The following is an 18,368-nucleotide window of genomic DNA, read 5'->3' as shown; positions in this document are numbered from 1 at the left end:
AGGTAAATAGCTGTCTGGAACAGAGCTTTTCTGACTGATTTTGAAATTGGGAAGGTATTAATAGCTAAGTGCCTTTCATCATCTTCCTTTACCCCCTTTTTATTTAAATTTTAGGATGTGAGTTATCCCAGGTAATGACTGATCTCTAGAGAGGTTGTTACAGCTCTGAGGATTATTTCTATTTGTAGAAAAAAAAATCCTTCCCTTGCAGGTCTATTGCTAGAAAACACACTTTACCTCCTACCACCTATGTTTCCAAGTACTGAGAACAAGGAAATATCAAATCACAGGTCACTTCCAGAGCATGATGTGCCTGCAAACAAGGAAACTTAATTTAGGAAAAGAAAATCTGCAATAAGGAGAAGTCATGGAATGGAAAATCATTTCTTTTTTTTTTTTTTTTTTTTTTTGGCCAGTCCTGGGCCTTGGACTCAGGGCCTGAGCACTGTCCCTGGCTTCCTTTTGCTCAAGGATAGCACTCTGCCACTTGAGCCACAGCGCCACTTCTGGCCGTTTTCTGTATATGTGGTGCTGGGGAATCGAACCCAGGGCCTCATGTATATGAGGCAAGCTCTCTTGCCACTAGGCCATATCCCCAGCCCGGAAAATCATTTCTAAATGTTAAACTTTAACATGCTCTACAAAATACTACATTACTATTGCTAAAATTCTTTGAAAATCTTACAGCACTTTCCAGTTTTAGAAGGAACAATGATATTTTGTGTTTTGTTTTTCCTCTTCACTAGCAAGATACTACAGACCTTCCCTGTTGCTCAGGCTTGTTGAGAATGCACCATTGTCTCCTTTGCTGTTTTACTTCTTTATTTTCAGAAGTACTGGATTTGAACTCTGGACCTCTTGCTTACTAGTCAGGGCCTCTTGTGTGACAGTCCCCCCCCCCCCACCTCAGGTCTAACTCTTTTGCTATAATTACTTTTTTTCTTTTGGCAGTCTTGGGCCTTGGACTCAGGGCCTGAGCACTGTCCCTGGCTTCTTCCCGCTCAAGGCTAGCACTCTGCCACTTGAGCCACAGCACCACTTCTGGCCGTTTTCTGTATATGTGGTGCTGGGGAATTGAACCTAGGGCCTCGTGTATCCGAGGCAGGCACTCTTGCCACTAGGCCATATCCCCAGCCCTATAATTAATTTTAAATTGTAATATTTTTACTATCTTTTGGTAGTTGTACAAAGGAGCAAATCAGGCTGTTAGCATGAGGTATCTTGAGGTTGTCATCTTTGTGATTCTCCACTACCTCTCCTCTCTCTCTCTTTTTTTTTTTTTTTTTTTTTGACAGTCCTGGGCCTTGGACTCAGGGCCTGAGCACTGTCCCTGGCTTCTTTTTGCTCAAGGCTAGCACTCTACCTCTTGAGCCACAGCGCCACTTCTGGCCATTTTCTGTATATGTGGTGCTGAGGAACCGAACCCAGGGCTTGAGGTATAAGAGGCAAGCACTCTTGCCACTAGGCCATATTCCCAGCTACCTGTCCTCTTGATTTTCTTAGTTTCATAGGATATGCTATGCCTTGAATATTATGACTCCATTCTCCCTGCCTGTTACTTTTTGAGTATTGTTTTGATTTTTGTCTGGCACTCTTTTCAGACCAGTATCTTCCTACCTAACCTGGCATGTTAACTGAGAGGGCATCTTGCTACCTTCTTTTCACTGGCTGGTCTTGAACCACAGACCTACTGATATCTATCTCCTGAGTCTTGAGGATTACAGATGTGAGCCACAAGCCCCATTTGCTTTTTACTTTTCTTTTCTTTTTGTATAAACTCTAAATTAGGAGTAATGTGAAGTGCAATACAAATGGTTATATTTCTTCTTTCTACCTATTTGTCTTATTTCATCCTTTCAATTCGTAAAAGAAGTATGGGTGGAAATAATTGGCTGACAAACTTCTTAAATTGCTCCTGAACTTAGGAAAAAAATTCACTATTAACTGTGAAATTAGTCAATGATTTTTCCAGGAATCTGTCTTGAATTTCATCCAGATTCCTTTCAACTTGTTACTAGTTGTAAGTAATAGATGTATGTTTTTCTTGTGTCTGTCCCAGGGCTTGAATTCAGGGCCTAAGTTCTGCCCCTGAGCCTTTTGCTCAAGGCTAGTGCTTTGTCACATTGAGCCACAGCTCCACTTTTGGTTTTCTGGTAGGTAACTGGAAATGAGAGTCTCATTGACTTTCTTGCCCAGGCTGGCCTCAAACTGCAATACTCAGATTTCAGCCTCCTGAGTAACTAAGATTATAGACATTAGCCACCAGCACCCAGATCTTATATGTTTTAAAAACAGTAAGTTTAACATTATTAATTATGATATACATTCTTTCCTATGTAACATATACTTGAAGATGGTTTATTATTCACTTCTTTTTGGAAGTTTTTATTCATCTCAAATTATCTAAAATAGTTCGAAATCAATACTCAAATTTGCCTAAATATTGGATACAATTCTGAAGTCAAAGTATGTTGGATTTGTGAGAAACTTGCTTCATATTGATTGATTTTATAGATCTTTTCCACACTTGGAAAGTAATGTCGTTAATGAGTTGGGGTCATTTTGTGTACATTGTTGATTTTTATCGGCACAGACTTGTTCACAAGATTCTACTCTCTTTGTATTTAGTGATATGATTTCTTTTTTTGTTGTTTGGTTTTGGTTTTTTGCCAATCCTGGGGCTTGAACTCAGGGCCTGAGCACTGTCCCTGGCTTCTTTTTGCTCAAGGCTAGCACTCTACCCCTTGAGCCACAGCGTCACTTCCGGCTTTTTTCTACATATGTTGTGCTGAGGAATCGAACTCAGGGCTTCATGTACACGAGACGAGCACTTTACCACTAGGCCATATTCCCAGGCCCCATGATTTCTTTTTTTTAATTTTACATATACCATATATGTATATGGTCCCAATGACATTTGCACACATACCATGTACATCTGTTATATGCAACCCCATTCACCTTCTCGTGTCTCCTTCCCTCTTGTCCTTCCTCATGTCTACCTACTGTTCCCTCCTTCCCCTGGAAGTCCATTCTGCTTTCATTTGATTTTTAGAAATCCAAATTCTCCACATGAGAGGAAGTAAATAATATCGGTTTTCATAAGACTGTTCCTTCACTTAGCATTATCACCTCTATTATATTCATGCTACCATGATTTACATCACTTGTTCTTCTTTATGGCAGAATAATGTCTGTATGACAATTTCTTTGTCCGAGAATCTGCTAGTGTACACCTAGGCTCATTTCCTAACATAGTACTATGAATACTGCAGCTACAAACATGGATGTGCAGTCTTTTCTATTCAATGCCTTTCACTCTACTGCCCAGAACACTATAGTGCTTATACTTCAGCCTTAGGAAAAACCTCAACACTATTTTCTGGAGTGGCTGGATAGATTTCCGTTTGCTCTCATTGTATACCTAGGTTTCTTTTTCACTGCATCTTTACCAGCAGCATCTGTGATTATTTATTTTCTGGATGATAACCATTTTGACTGGGATGAGATGGAATATCAATGAAGTTTTGATTTTCATTTTCCCTATGGCCATAAATGTCGGATAATTTTCATATGTTTACTGGAAATGTGTACTTTTTTGTGAAATGGCTGTCCAACTCATTTCCCAATTTATTAATTGAATCATTTGTTCATTGGGTATTTATTTTTTTCAGTTCTTCATATATTCTGAGTGTTAATACCTTGTCAGAATAATAGCTAGTCAAGATTTCTCTCCCCTTGGATACCCTGTCTCTTCACAGTGATTAGTGATTTATTTGTTGTGAGGAAGTTTTTAAGCATATTACTATGCTATTCTTGCTGTATTGCCTGAGGCATTGGAGATATATTTAGAGACTATTTGCCTATGATTATGCTCTGAAATGTTTTACCTATGTGTCAGGTGTTTTTGCCATGTGTCCACCATAATAGTTTCAAATTTTCACCAAATAATTAAGGGTCTCTGGTCCATTTTCAATTGATTTTTATACAAGATGGAAACTGATCTCTAATTTGAATCTTTGACAAGATTTTCATATCCATTTTCCATCACTATTGGTTGAAGAGGCTATCTTTTCTCAAATAATTATTCTTTATTTTTGGTGGGATGATTTTGAGTTTGGGTTTTTTAAAATATATTTTTATTTTCTTTAGGTAGTTTTACAAAGTTGTACAAAGGTGAGTTGCTATTCAACGCAACAGTTTCTGAATTCAGAGCTTCTTGATCAATGTTACCTCTTTTAACAGTTTCATGCCCGTACTCACTACCTTACGTATGTAACAGTAACCCCTCTGTACATCACCTTGACAATAAATTATATTTTAAAAAGCAGTTTATGTATACAATGCATCTTGATCTGTGTCATCCCTTCAACATCTTCACCCTTTCACCCACCTCTTCCCTTAGGTTTCTCAGTTCTGTAGCATATACCATGCATTCTTCCCTGCATTCCACTCATATTCCCTTTTCATTCCACTATCTCTCTCCTCTTGACCACCTCATTGCAAGTACCCGTTTGCTAGTGCTCATTTTGTTAGGCTTTGACTTAGTCTTTCTCTAGAATTATACTGCTCCGCACCTGAGTGGGGGAGGGCTGGCTTGCGGGCAGACGGCCCCAGGCATAAGGCTGGCGTCCATGGTCAAGGGAAATAGAAGTTATCGGAAGTGACTCCAGAAGAGAAAACCTGGCAGACCAGTAACGATGAAAGACATTGGGAAAGTCACCAAAAAGCTGTCACCCCCTACAACACCAGACTCAGCTGGCATCTCAGGTTAAAAAGAATCCTTCATGAAGAAGAAAGATCTTAAGCAACATGATGGATTCAGAAGCTCGGGAGAAGAGGCCACCAATTTTAACATCTTCAGAACAAGAGCTGTCACCTCACATTGCAAATGGGAGGTGCATATGATGAATCAATAGATAACATTGTAGCAACTAACGAATAAATTGAAAACATTCCCTTAAAATCAGAAAGTAGAAAGCAGGCTGTCTACTTTCTACACTCTTATTCATATAAACTTGAAATCTTAGAGAAAAGGAAAGTCAGAAAAGTGATACAAACAGAAATCAAAGACATTATCTCTATATGAAAAAGCTCTGACTTTCTACTTTAAAAAAATCATAAAATCTCTTCCAGAAAAATCTAAGATGTGAAATAAATTCTTTCATTCAAGAATCAAGATAAAAGGTAAACAAAATGAGTAACCTTTCTCTATATCAAATAAACACACTAAAAAAGAGATCAGAAAAAATAAATGTTCCCAAGGACGGTGGCACCAAAAAACTTTATTAACCTAGGAATAAATCTAACAGACAACATGTAAAATCAATACAATGACAACTAAAATACTGAAGAAAGTAGACATAAGAGGCATTAGAAGGATAGAAAGCTCTCTAATATTCATGGAGAAGCAGAGTTAATACTGTGAACATGGTATTATTAAAAGTGGTTACAAGTTAAACATATTCTACAATAAAATTTCAATAACATTTGTGGCAGAAATTGAAAAATATTAATCCTTTGTATCATCAAAATTTCTTCTTTCTTTTAATGCTTCTCTCAATAATGGTTTACACTTTATCCTCTATAATTTGTTTATTTTTAAATAACTCCAGTTATTTAATTTTCAGTTTCATGTTTCAATATATTAATTTCTTCTCCTTTCCTTATTCTTTTAGATACAACTAGAAAATAAATTTATATGAGCACATACATATGTATATACACAAATATTTATAGATAAATACACATACACGTGGAAATAGAAAGAGTAACACAAGAGTCCAATAATGAACTTGCCTTAATTTCAAAGGTACAAAGCACATATGCATATAGAGCTAAAAACAATAACAAATTTTCAACTTCTGAAAGGAGAAACATTCTCCAGGAGTAATAAAATTAATTTAGAATTAACTAAAAAGTACATTAAAATTCTTAAATATGTTGATATCTAGCAATGTATGTCTGGGTGTTATGAGTCGACACAAAACTCATAATTAGGGCTGGGGATATAGCCTAGTGGCAAGAGTGCCTGCCTTGGATACCCGAGGCCCTAGGTTCGATTCCCCAGCACCACATATACAGAAAACGGCCAGAAGCGGCGCTGTGGCTCAAGTGGGAGAGTGCTAGCATTGAGCGGGAAGAAGCCAGGGACAGTGCTCAGGCCCTGAGTCCAAGGCCCAGGACTGGCCAAAAAAAAAAATCATAATTAAAATGCATCTTATACTTTGAGTGAGAGATAATGTAAAATTATAAAACACATGTTTTATGGTAGATTCCATCATTACAATAAATCAACTGAAGAAAATATACCTATTCTGAACAATTAGCCTAAAACAAAGTTTAAGGAGTCAAAAACAATTAGAAACAAATTGCAAAGAGAATTTTAACAATGATAAAAATTAGATTAATGATCAATTCACCAAAAGTAGAAATGTCAGGTTTTACTTGAATACTTTGTATTTCAATGTAATTTTTCACTGCTGTTGTTTTTGATGGCATCAAACCAAGAAGGCTTCATTATGTACTAAGTATGTGCTACACCACTGAGTTATACTCTTAGCCATGTAATCTTTACTTAAATAATTTTATGCTACAGAGTGATCATGTCAAACATAATGAGTACATAGAGTGTAAACATAGAGTGTATTAATTTTCTCGAGGAAAAAAGAAACAACAATCATTTTCATAGCCATAAGCATTTGCTAGACAAATGCTAGGATCCATGATTCATAAGGAAAATCTGTGCCACACGCTTACGAATCACCATGTTTTTTACACCGTAGACAATAGGATTGAGTGCAGGTGGAAGAAGGAGGTAAATGGTAGACAGGAGAATGTGTGTTGAGGGGGGAACATGTCCAAAACGGTGGCTGAAGAAGGAGAAAAAAGCAAGAATATAAAACTCAAGGAAAACAAAAATATGAGCTGTGCACGTGTTGAATGCTTTGAGCCGTGCCTCTTTTTGCTGTAGTCGAAAGACAGCCTGAAAAATTAGGACGTAGGATATAAGGATACAAATCATATCAAATCCAAGTATGCTAAAACCCACAAAAAGACCACATATTTTATTGACTTGGACATCTTCTGCAGCCAACTTAACCACAGCCATGTGCTCACAGTAAGAGTGGGCAATAAGAACAGAATGGAAAGCATGCAGTCTTTTAATCAGAATGGGTAGCAGACCAACCAGCACAACGGCTCGGATTGCCACCACCACTATCATGTGACCCAGGATGGAAGGTGTGAGGATGGAACTGTGCCTCAGAGGATTGCAAATGGCAATGTAACGGTCATAGGCCATTGCTAATAAAATGCCAGACTCCATGCATTGCAATGTGTGAATGAAAAACAGCTGGGCGAGGCAGGCATCGAACTCCATGTAGTAAGATCTGAACCAAAAGATGGCCAACATCTTGGGAGTGATGGCCGCACAAAGGCCTATGTCAGTGGCTGCCAACACAGCCAGGAAGAGGTACATGGGCTGGTGCAAACTCCGTTCTGCGGGGATGATGATCAGTAAAATGGTATTTCCCAAAACAGCCACAAGGCACATGGCAAAAAAGGGAAACCCAATCCAAAACTGAACATGTTCTAGCCCGGGAATGCCAATCAAAAGAACAGTGCTGGGGTTCAAATAGGACACGTTGTTGGGTTTCATTGCACTTTTTGTTCTGTCTCCTTCCCACACAATGTGATGCCTGTGGAAGAGAAGTCGGGTGGTAACTGAAAAGTTCTCAGTCATTAATGTCATTCCATTGTGAATCTTGCAGTCACTGTCAGCGAAACATATTGTCTATCATTCAAAGTTTAATGTGTTGTACGGGAGTGTGGCCAGAATATTCCAAATAGGACAGACCAGTGTTCTGTTACACGCAGCCAGGAGAAGTTGGTTGTCTAAGTGAATATGAATCAGAGGAGATTTGCTGAGTGGAAAAGAAAGGCTGTAAAAAGAATCATAAAGATCTGCTGGGAATATGGCCTGGTGGTAGAATGCTTTCCTCATATACATGAAGCCCTGGGTTTGATTCCTTGCACCACATATATAGAAAAAAAAAAAAAGCCAGAAGTGGAGCTGTGGCTCAAGTGGTAGAGTGCCAGCCTTGAGCAAAAAGAAGCCAGGGACAGTGCTCTAGCCCTGAATTCAAGCCCCAGGATTGGCCAAAAGGAAAAAAAAAACCCATAGAGTTATCAAAATCAAGAAACATTATCGAGGTATTAAAATCTTGTAGATCTATGTCGTCATTTCTCTCATTCTCTACCCCCAAACACCCCAAGATTTTAATAAAGGAAATTATTTTTCAAAATAATGTTTATTGTTTAAGCAAATATAACATGATAAATATCAAAAGCAAAACCTGGTTAGGCTTAGACTTATTTTAAAGAGAGAGAGAGAGAGAGAGAGAGAGAGAGTTTTCCCAGTTCCCAGATGTTAAAAATCAAGGGAAAATGCAGAGAAGAATCCAGTGGATAGCCTACAAATTTAAAGAGTGATGGGAAATGTGGGTTGGGAGAGAGAGGTACAAATGTTGAAAGGAATGACATTGATCAAGATATATTGCACTTATAAACTGCTTTGTTAAATGTCAAGTCCTCTGAACAACTACTCAAAGAAAATAATGAAAAATTAAGAAATAATGTTTTCTTCTTTATTGTCAAAGTGAGGTACAGAGGGGTTACAGTTTCATATGTAAGGCAGTGGGTACACCAGATTCCTTGAGATTCAGGGAAACTTGTAGACGCTAATTTCTATGATTAACACTCTAATTGTTTCCTCTCAATAACTTTAGAGAATATACTATTAGCTGAGGATTGAGTTTTGTAGATCCTTTCAACATAATGCTCATGTCCCTTTCCAAGGGATCTCAGTTCATTGAGATTCCAGTAGTCAATTTTATTCATCATTCTGTGATTTTTCAGAGCCATTTTGTGCTTTTCCAGTACTCCTTACCTAAAAGCAGACCCCAGTCTCTTCCATTAAGAGATGTGTCCTCTGATTTGGCCATATCTATATACCTGGCATAGGGACATGTTTTGTGAATAATAATAGAAATCTCTGTTTCATTTTCTCTGAATGACAGTTTTGTGAAAAATGCCAGTTTTATGATTCTTCTTCTTAAAGTACACATTTGTAGTAGTACAAAATAATTTTTTCACTAATACTTGCTTGTAACAAAACAAGAACATTGAAATCTTTTTGCTTATTACTCTTCAACAATACTAATGAACCACATGTGAGGAAAAGAATCATAAATATTGATTAAAGCAATGAACATTATTTTTGAAAAAATAATTTCCTTTGTTATCAACATGGTATCTTTGGGACAGAGGAAGAGAGACATGATAGTATAGATGTGCAAGTTTTAAATTAATTATGAGTGGGAGTTTTTCAGAGATTATTGTGGCTGAAAGTGAAAGAGACATTATAAGCTGGAAAATACCATTTTAGGTGAAGTCAGACCCACAGAAATATAGGCTCCATAGTTTCCCTCATTTGTAATAATTAATATATGCTTAGCTTAGTCCTAGCAGTGATTCTCAATAACACAACAGCTACGTACATATGACCATATAAAATGATGCTGATAGAAATTATCTCCACAACATGGAAACAAAAGCTTTGTTGTTATTCTTGTTGTTTTCTTCTTCTTCTTTTTTAGTGTACTGTTTGCCATTATTTCTTTCATCTTTCTTGTTTTTTCTTCTCTGGTTTATTCCCTGGGGTCACTGCTTCTGATTTCAGTACCCAATGTCTGGTATATAAGTTTATCAGATTTGAGAAAGGGAAAGGGAATTTTAGAAATGTTGGGATAAAGTGTGAAACAATGTAACAGCAATGCTCACTAGTTATTATGTTGGGAATGAACTATACAACTAAGGGAGGAAAGTAAAAGAGTGGAAAAGCAGAGAAAATGAGGTGGGGATTAACACTGAAAAGAAGCGTAATCGTTACCTTACTTATGCAAGTGTAACCCCTCCATACATCATCTTTACAATAAAATAAAGTTTTTTTAATAACAGTACTTTTGTAATTTTAATTAATTTAATCATTCAATATTCTGTAATAGCTGAGAGGAATAAATATTTGTTGCATTCACCCTAGCCCATTTGATGATAATATCTTTAACAAGGTCACACATTTATGCAGTTTTCAGCAAATGGCTAAAATGCAAACTTCAGAAAGATCCATTTGCTATTATATTTGATACCTACGTACCATTTATAGATTTTACCCATGATTCATTCCACTGTAAACTGAGAACCAGCACTCTCATTTAGTGTGGTGTAATTGTCATAATTTACAGAATAGATCTTTTTCTGATCATTCATATAACATATTGTGAGATATGGTGAGAGGGAGAAATAAAGAACCACAGACAAATTACAATTCATTCTTTTTATAAAAATAAACCAAAACCATGGACAATGATACATTATAGACAAATAATATCTTTATTTTCCTCTGAAAATAAAGTCATCATTTCTAGCTGTAAATTTGTACAAGAAACTTACCGTGGGAACTGAGGGCAGGTCCTGCATGTAAGTATGCTTGGTGTACCAACTTGCTTGGAGGGACACTACTGAGACAGTCACCACCATGCATGCCTTAAAGCTTGAGCTAATATCAGCATCATTATCCTCTTGCTACCCCTAGAGACTGCCATTAAGCTGCCCCGCCCCAGGCTTCTTCACCAAGAGTAGGCAGGACTTGCCTGGTATCCAGGGGCAGAAAAATCTCTGATTTCTAGGAAAAAAAGAATCTCCCAGGAATGAAAACTAGCAAACAAACTGCTGTTGAGTCACATTCAGAACAAGGTGAGCTGTGTAGGAGAAACATCAAGAACTGGAGATTTCCTAAGCTATAGAAATAGAGAGTAGATTTTATTTTTTACACTCTCTCATCTGTCAATACTGTCTAACTGAAGTAGAAGAGACTTGTTCTTATGAATTCACTGTTGCTACCCTTGTTACTAAAATTATTTAATATATGTCATTCCTACAGGCCAATGCACTTTTAAGTTGCATTATGACTTTAGGGTTTGATTTTTTATTATTTTATTAGCATTTTATGATTTCATTAGTATATATTAATTGTACAAGAAGGGTTTCATTGTGACATTTCCATATATACATACAGTATAAATTGACCAACCTCACTCCAACAACACCCTCCTTTTAACTCCCTGCCCATTACTCTCTTGTCACAACAATTTCAACAGGCTTATTGTTCTGTTTTCATGCATGTATATCCAGTACTTCAACATATGCCTACCCCTTGTATTTAGAGTATATGTACATAGAGTGATTTGTCCTATGTGTTCCCCCTTCCTCTCTGCTTAAAACAATTAAACAATTCCACCAGGCTCTATTGTTCTGTTTTTATGCATGTATATGGAGTAATTGGACTTATGCATACGCATTCAGCCACTCCATTTGACCTCTCTCATCTTGCTGGCACCCGTCTCCAAACATATATGTTAATTGTGCAAAAGAATTGCATTGTGGTAGTTCATGCTTCCATTTTTTGTATGTTAATCAGATCAACCATTCTATTGCTCTCTCTTCCTTGTGCTCCTTGCCCTCTATTATTCCTGTTTTCAGTAGATTTTATTGTGTCATCTTCATCCATAGATGTAATACATTTTGATATTATTCACCTGGTATGAGTTTTTTAATAATCATGTAAATATGCCTGAATTTACATTTTTGTTGATCTTGGCAATACAGTGAATACATGTTTATTTTCATGAACCATTTTGCTTGAAATGCAATATCATCTCCCCACACAAAATAAAATCTAAGATGAGCACCATTACAAATTGACTAAGCCAGAAAACTGAGAGTCTACATCCAAACAGAGTTGAGTATACTTAGGCCATTGATGAATTTTTATTTTGGCACAATTCATAATAAAATTACATTGTAAGGTATAAAGCTACCTGTTTGACCAAATGTTATTTTACGAAAAAAGTGAGGATTAGAAAAATGCAAATCAGAAATACTGTTTTTGAGCCAAGAATGATCACTTGAATCTTAAATACAGGATGAGAAATTTTCTGAAAGCTGCATATAGGGATTTTTTTTGTATGTATTTTAGGTAGTCAGTAATTTCTTCCAATTTAATTTAGCAATTAACACTGTTACCAAGTTTAAGACTCCCTACAGCGCAGTATTTTTAAGTTTTTTATTTTCTTTGTGGTACTGGGGGTCAAAATCAGGGCTTTGCATTGCTAAGCAAGCATTCTACCCCTGAGCTAAACCTGCAAGCACTAATGTTTACTTTGGATTAAATTTCAACACATTTTTTCCCAGAGACAATGTGTTCCTGGTTAACTGTGAATTGGGAGGCATCCCATAGTTCAGCATAACCTCATTTGTCTTGTGATGGAGGTGGCAGAGGACTTCAGTGAAACTGTGTGAACAGATCCATAAATGACCTACATTCAACCCTCAGATAACAAGGATTATAATTTGTGATCCACTATATGCTTTCCATTCCAGCAATGGGAGGGTATTTTTAAAAAGCTCTTCATTTTATTATTACCAGCAAAGACCAGCAATTCACTGACTGCAATATGCAGCTACCATACTTCCTCCCTCTCCCAGGTGACAGTAGCATTTTGGATCAAAATTACACATGAAAAATTTTATCTATACAAAAATCCACAAAAAGAAAACATAATTTTCACAGAAACTTCATTTTTTCACAAAATGTGGTTGAACTGCCTTGTGAAAGACCATCATTGATTGGTCTGTATTTAGTTTCTCTTTATTCTGAGCTCTGTCTAGCTTCATAACCATAGGTCCAGGCTCATGATCTATACTGAATTGGCTTGACATGTAATAAAGAGAATATTTTCAGGTACTATCAATGATCGTCTTTTAATTTTTTTTTCATTTTCTTCAGAAATGTATTAGTATTTGAGAGTTTCTCAGTTCCTCAAGATCTGTGAGGTAACTCCTGCTCTCTCATTCCCTACATGCATAATTCAAGTGTCATCATTAAGATAGTTTTATCTCCTTTTCCCATAGAATTTTTTCTATTGCACTTAATGGAGAATTTAGGTCTTGAGAGTAAAGTTTGTTTTTCTCACAAGTCATATTAATATAGTTTCATGTTTGTACTATATTGAAAGCTGCCATGCAAAGAAATGAGTGCCTACTTTATTTCCAAGCAATTCTACTATTTGGTATTTACTTGAGAGAAACAAGCATATGATTCTATAATAGGGATTTTACATTAATATTTACAACAGATCTTTGCATACTAGCATAAAATGAAAACAACTCAAATTCCCATAAAAGTGTAACAACCTATTAAGTATGATAAGATTTGACATGAAACTACTACTGGATAACCATCATTCAAAAGAATATATTAATAACTTTCAGAATCCAAGAACATCCCCTCAAGCCAGTTTCAGTTAATTTTCTGACTTCTTCTCTCTACGCCATGTGATATTTATTATGTATGTGTGTGTGTGTGTGTAGGCGTGCACGCACACGTACCAGAAATAATAACTAGTTCTATTACTAATTAATGGATAATTCAGTTTCTTATTTTATAGAAATCGCCAAAAAAGATATTGTAGAAGACAAAGTATCTTCTATAACACAGATGGTTACTTAAACTATAAAATTCTAATTTTTTAAAAATTTTTCTCATGACTGTTCCTCCTATCATTCAATCATCTATATCCACGTGACAGGTTGTTTTTTTCCTTTGCCAGATATCCTGAAATACCTAGTAGAAAAAGACAGTACACTTTGGACATAATAACCTTAATTTTAGAGGCAAGTATATGCATAAGATAGATGTATTTGAAAGACAATCCCAGGTAGCATTATAAAAAGTTGGAAATGGAACAGAAAGGGAAGAAAGCCAATAAAATTTTCATTGATGTGATGAAACATGTTCTGATATTAAATTTGGACCATAGCTATTAAACTTTGTACAAACATTAAGTATAAAGAAAGCTGTCTAGTTTTGATACATGCATTATATCTGGTTTAGATAGTTCTCCTGTCTTCCTTCAGTTTTTGTCCTCCCATCTCTTTCTGGTTTCACTATTTTAATGAGACTACATGAATTTTTTCCCACATTTACTAACATAATCTTATAATGTGGTAAAATACATTCATACTATGAGGCAATGACTACCCTTGAACTTGTGAGATAAATACTATTTGGTCATGATAGATGGTCATGTTTCATAAATATTGAATTCAATCTACCTAAAATTCAATAACCATTTTATAGCTAAGTATAGAAACCTTTTATTTTCACATAATGCTTTCCTCTTGTTTAGTTACCATTCTAGAACTAGACATAGATCATGAGTTTGTTTCAGAAACAGATGTGGGGGTATACAGTTAGCTTGCAGATTGCCATGACTGTGAAAGTGAGGAATAACACTTAAATGATAGTGGTACTAACAGACAAATAGTTGGAAGTTGAGTAAGAAAATATCACTTCATGGGTCAAGGCCTGAAGGAACAAAAACCATTCAAATCTTCCTTTATATTTGTACTAAATAATGTGATAAACATCGTTGCCCCCCTCACTGAAGAATCTTGAGATTCAAAGCAGATTATATAAAGGAGAGACTAATGAGAGTTGGTAGATGCTATTAGTGGCCAGAGTAACATCTAAGTGACCCTCTACCTTACTCAAGTTATGGAAACCCTGAAAAACAAACTGGAGAATGCCTGGAAAATGTTTATAAACTTCTGAATATATTTGAATTACCTTTTCTTTACAAATACTCTCATAACTCCTTCTCGAATTTGTTTTGTCCTGACCCCATAAATGACTGGATTTAAACAGGGAGGAACAACCACATACAGATTAGCCAGAAGGATGTGGATATAGCGAGGAATATTTCTACCAAACCGGTGAGTCATGAAGGAGAAAAATGCTGGTGTGTAAAAAGCTAAGATGACGCAGACATGGGAACCACAGGTGCTGAGGGCCTTGAGCCGGGCGTCCCTGGAAGGAAGGCGGAAGACAGCTTGTAGGATCTGAACGTAAGAGAGTGCAATGAGAATCAAATCAAAGATCAGGGCAGCAATGGTAAACAAGCCATAGATGATATTGATTCTTATGCTGGCACAGGCCAGACGAGCAATTCCCATGTGCTCACAGTAGGTATGAGGGATTATATAGTGTCCACAGAAGGGCAATCTTTTGAGAAGAGGGCAGAAGGGGATGACAAGAAGCACTGGTCTCCCTACTACAACAGAGGCCATGATGGCCACCACTCTGTTGGTGAGGATGGTGGTATATCTCAGTGGGTAACAGATGGCCACAAAGCGGTCAATTGCCATGGCCAAGAGTACAACAGATTCCATACCAGTGTAGGTGTGGATAAAGAACATCTGGATGAGGCAGCCTTCAAAGCTTATCTCCCTAAGGTTGAGCCAGAAGATACCCAGCATCTTGGGAATGGTAGAAGTAGAGAGGCCTAGATCAATAAAAGAGAGAAGTGCAAGAAAGTAGAACATAGGCTGATGAAGACTCGGCTCTGTCTTGATCACACACAGGATGGTGAAATTCCCCACAAGTGCTATCAGATAAACAATGAAGAAAGGAAAAGCAATCCAGATATGGAAAGCTTCCAGACCAGGAACACCCAGCAGAAGGAAGGCAGAGGGATAGGAAGCAGTGATATTGGCAGAAGACATACTTGGAGGACTTCTTGGAAGACACTTTACTGTCGTCTTCAGTATTTCTGGAGAGACAGAAGACAATAAGATATGGTGATTGACTAAAATTAGACATAATGATATGCCAAATAAGTTCTTAGGAGCAAACTGGCAGGTAATTATTGGCTAAATAACTTCAAGATATTGAAATTAGTGACTCTCTTACTTAATATTGCATGAGAATTGTAGAAGTTTCGGGTGGGTATGCAATGTCATGAATCACATGAGAATCCTTCCTTTAACCACCAGTTTTGCACCTCTTCAAGTTACCTTGGTTCCTGTGTTGAGTAGATAGTCAAGTAAAATCTCCTGAATTTTTTTTCCTGAAAAATAAATAAATAAGAAGTGAGGAGTTAGAGACAGAATGGATTTTAGGAAGTGATAGTCATAAAGATATGCACTCAAGAGTCCACCTGCTATTCATTGTCCCTGATTTCTAGTTGTCTTGATAGCAATGTGATCATATGTATCTCTTAAAAGATTGGTCTTATACTTTCTTCGATAACTCTATTATTAGCACATTACTGGCGTTATAGTATAACTTTGGAATTTATTACATAATTAATATAAAACAATAATTTTACAGAGGTAGTAAAATATCTAGTTGTTTCACAGCTAGGCATGACTTTCTTTAAAAATTAAAATCATAAACATTGAACCAGAAAAAAAATGAACTATGATCAATTTGACAAACATAAAAGGTAATATTCTGAACTGATATATTTCCAAGATTTTCCCATAAGACCGGGACTACAACAATTCCATCTGGTTTGCACTGATATTTCTATTCAGTCTAGAATATCAAGAAATATTAGTAAGAAGAAACCAATACTAGAACAAAGAAATAAACTTTCTTGTTCATATATTACATAAACTTTTAGGTGAAATTTAGAGCTAACCATTTAATTTCAGATCTAAGAATCCATACTTTTGCCCAGTGCCAGTGATTCACATTTGTAATCCTACTTGAGAGTCTAAGATCTGAGGATCACAGTTTGGAGCTGGCCTCAGAGAGAAAGTCTGTGAGGGTTTTATCTCCATTAACCACCAGAAAAACTGAAAGTTGAGGTATGGTTCAAGTGACAGAACACTAGCCTTGAGCAAAACAGCCAAGTGGGAGCTCAAAGGCCCTGAGTTCAAGCCCCAGTACACACACACACGCACACACACGCACACACGCACACAACACACACACCTCTATAAATAACAATTTATTTTAAAATTTGAGAAAAAATCACAATGTCATAAATGATTAAATAAAAAACACTGTTAAAAATGTACTGAATACCTGACTTATTTAACTATAACCTCTTTGTATATCACCTTTACAACAGAAAAATTTTTAAGTAATACAAAAAATTTAAACTGACACTTGACCAAGAAAATATGACATTAAAATTCTCAAAAATCATGAAATGTCAGGAATTGTATATTAATCACATAATGCCATTTTACTGCATATCTGCTAAAATCACTCAAATTAAAAGGCATGATAATGCCTGCTCTTGATAAAGTAATAACATCTCCTATAGACAGTGTGAAATGAAAATAGCAGTTTGGAGGAGGAGAGTAGCTGTTTCTTATGAGTTAAAGTTTATTAATGTAACCTACCCATTATTACACACAAATGAGCACTGATATACTTACTCAAGACAAATGAATGCATACGTGAACATGAAAACTTGCACAAATAGGCTTATGCCAGCCTTATTTATAATTACTAGCAAGAGGGAACAACACAAATGCTCATCAACAAATGTACAGACAAATCAATCCTGGAATACTTGCATGATGGATTTCCAATCAGTAATAAAAGTGGGTCCATTATATATTATTCGAAGCATAAATGACTCTAAATTCATTCATCTGAGTCAATGTTGCCACTAGTTACAAAACAACAATTACTGCCAGATATGAAAAGGGCCAGGGAACAACAGGATAAAGGAAAAATGGATGCTTAAGGCAATAAAAAATAGCCCTTATCTTTATAGTGGTACAGAATACATCAGTGTATACCTTTGTCAAAAATGAAAAGTATGATTTGTGCATAAGTATATGCAAATCTTATCTTTAAAAAATAAAATTTATACCTGAAGAAAAAGTGTAGATTTGTGCTTACTGAAAGTGAGTAGTAAGTTGTATTGTTTTTCTGTTTTGCTCAGATATGTTTCAAACTCTCCATAAAAATGATATAAGATATAAATTTTTAAAGTAAAATATCAATGTTACTCAAAATAAGTTCCATCATTACCATTTATAATTTAAGGCAGAATATAATTTGATATAAGAAAATTTTGAATTTGGGAGTTTACTTTAGACATGGATAATTTTTGCTGAAGAGAATAATGTATCTCAATAAAAATCAAAATACTAAGTTATTATCACATTTCAAAATCACATTTTAAAGGCATAAAGTAAATAGACAATTATAAGAGCAAATATTTTGTAATAATTTCTGGAGTTTTTGTTATCTTACATTATAAAGGAAATTTTATTTTTACCTTTCCGTACGTATTTACGATGTATTCCAATGACTCACTCCTTTCCTTGTCCCTGTGCCCCTTATTTTCTTCCCCAAACATTTTCAACAGATTTTATTGTTCTACTTTCACAGTTGCAAATAATCTAGTTAGACAGTATTAAACCTTTTTTTGCCCTCCTTA

General features: G+C 35.9%; 2 protein-coding genes across 2 annotated transcripts; both read right to left on the bottom strand.

Moving 5' to 3' along the window:
- Positions 1–6,715: 6,715 nt before the first annotated feature.
- On the bottom strand, positions 6,716–7,660 carry LOC125362376 (olfactory receptor 52A1-like). Its single transcript, XM_048361230.1, has one exon. The coding sequence runs from the start codon at positions 7,658–7,660 to the stop codon at positions 6,716–6,718; it is 945 nt and encodes a 314-aa protein (XP_048217187.1).
- A 7,085-nt stretch (positions 7,661–14,745) lies between these two features.
- Positions 14,746–15,684, bottom strand: LOC125362002 (olfactory receptor 52E4-like). The gene has a single exon (XM_048360651.1). The coding sequence runs from the start codon at positions 15,682–15,684 to the stop codon at positions 14,746–14,748; it is 939 nt and encodes a 312-aa protein (XP_048216608.1).
- Positions 15,685–18,368: the final 2,684 nt, after the last annotated feature.

Source organism: Perognathus longimembris, chromosome 13 (assembly GCF_023159225.1).
Source record: "Perognathus longimembris pacificus isolate PPM17 chromosome 13, ASM2315922v1, whole genome shotgun sequence".
NCBI lineage: Eukaryota > Metazoa > Chordata > Mammalia > Rodentia > Heteromyidae > Perognathus > Perognathus longimembris.
Note: the sequence above shows the minus strand (reverse complement) of the source record. Positions and strands in the feature narration are given on the sequence as shown.

What these genes read in the sequence shown, in the direction of transcription:
- LOC125362376 (XM_048361230.1), bottom strand. Translation starts at nt 7,660, where the DNA reads ATGAAACCCAACAACGTGTCCTATTTGAACCCCAGCACTGTTCTTTTG.
- LOC125362002 (XM_048360651.1), bottom strand. Translation starts at nt 15,684, where the DNA reads ATGTCTTCTGCCAATATCACTGCTTCCTATCCCTCTGCCTTCCTTCTG.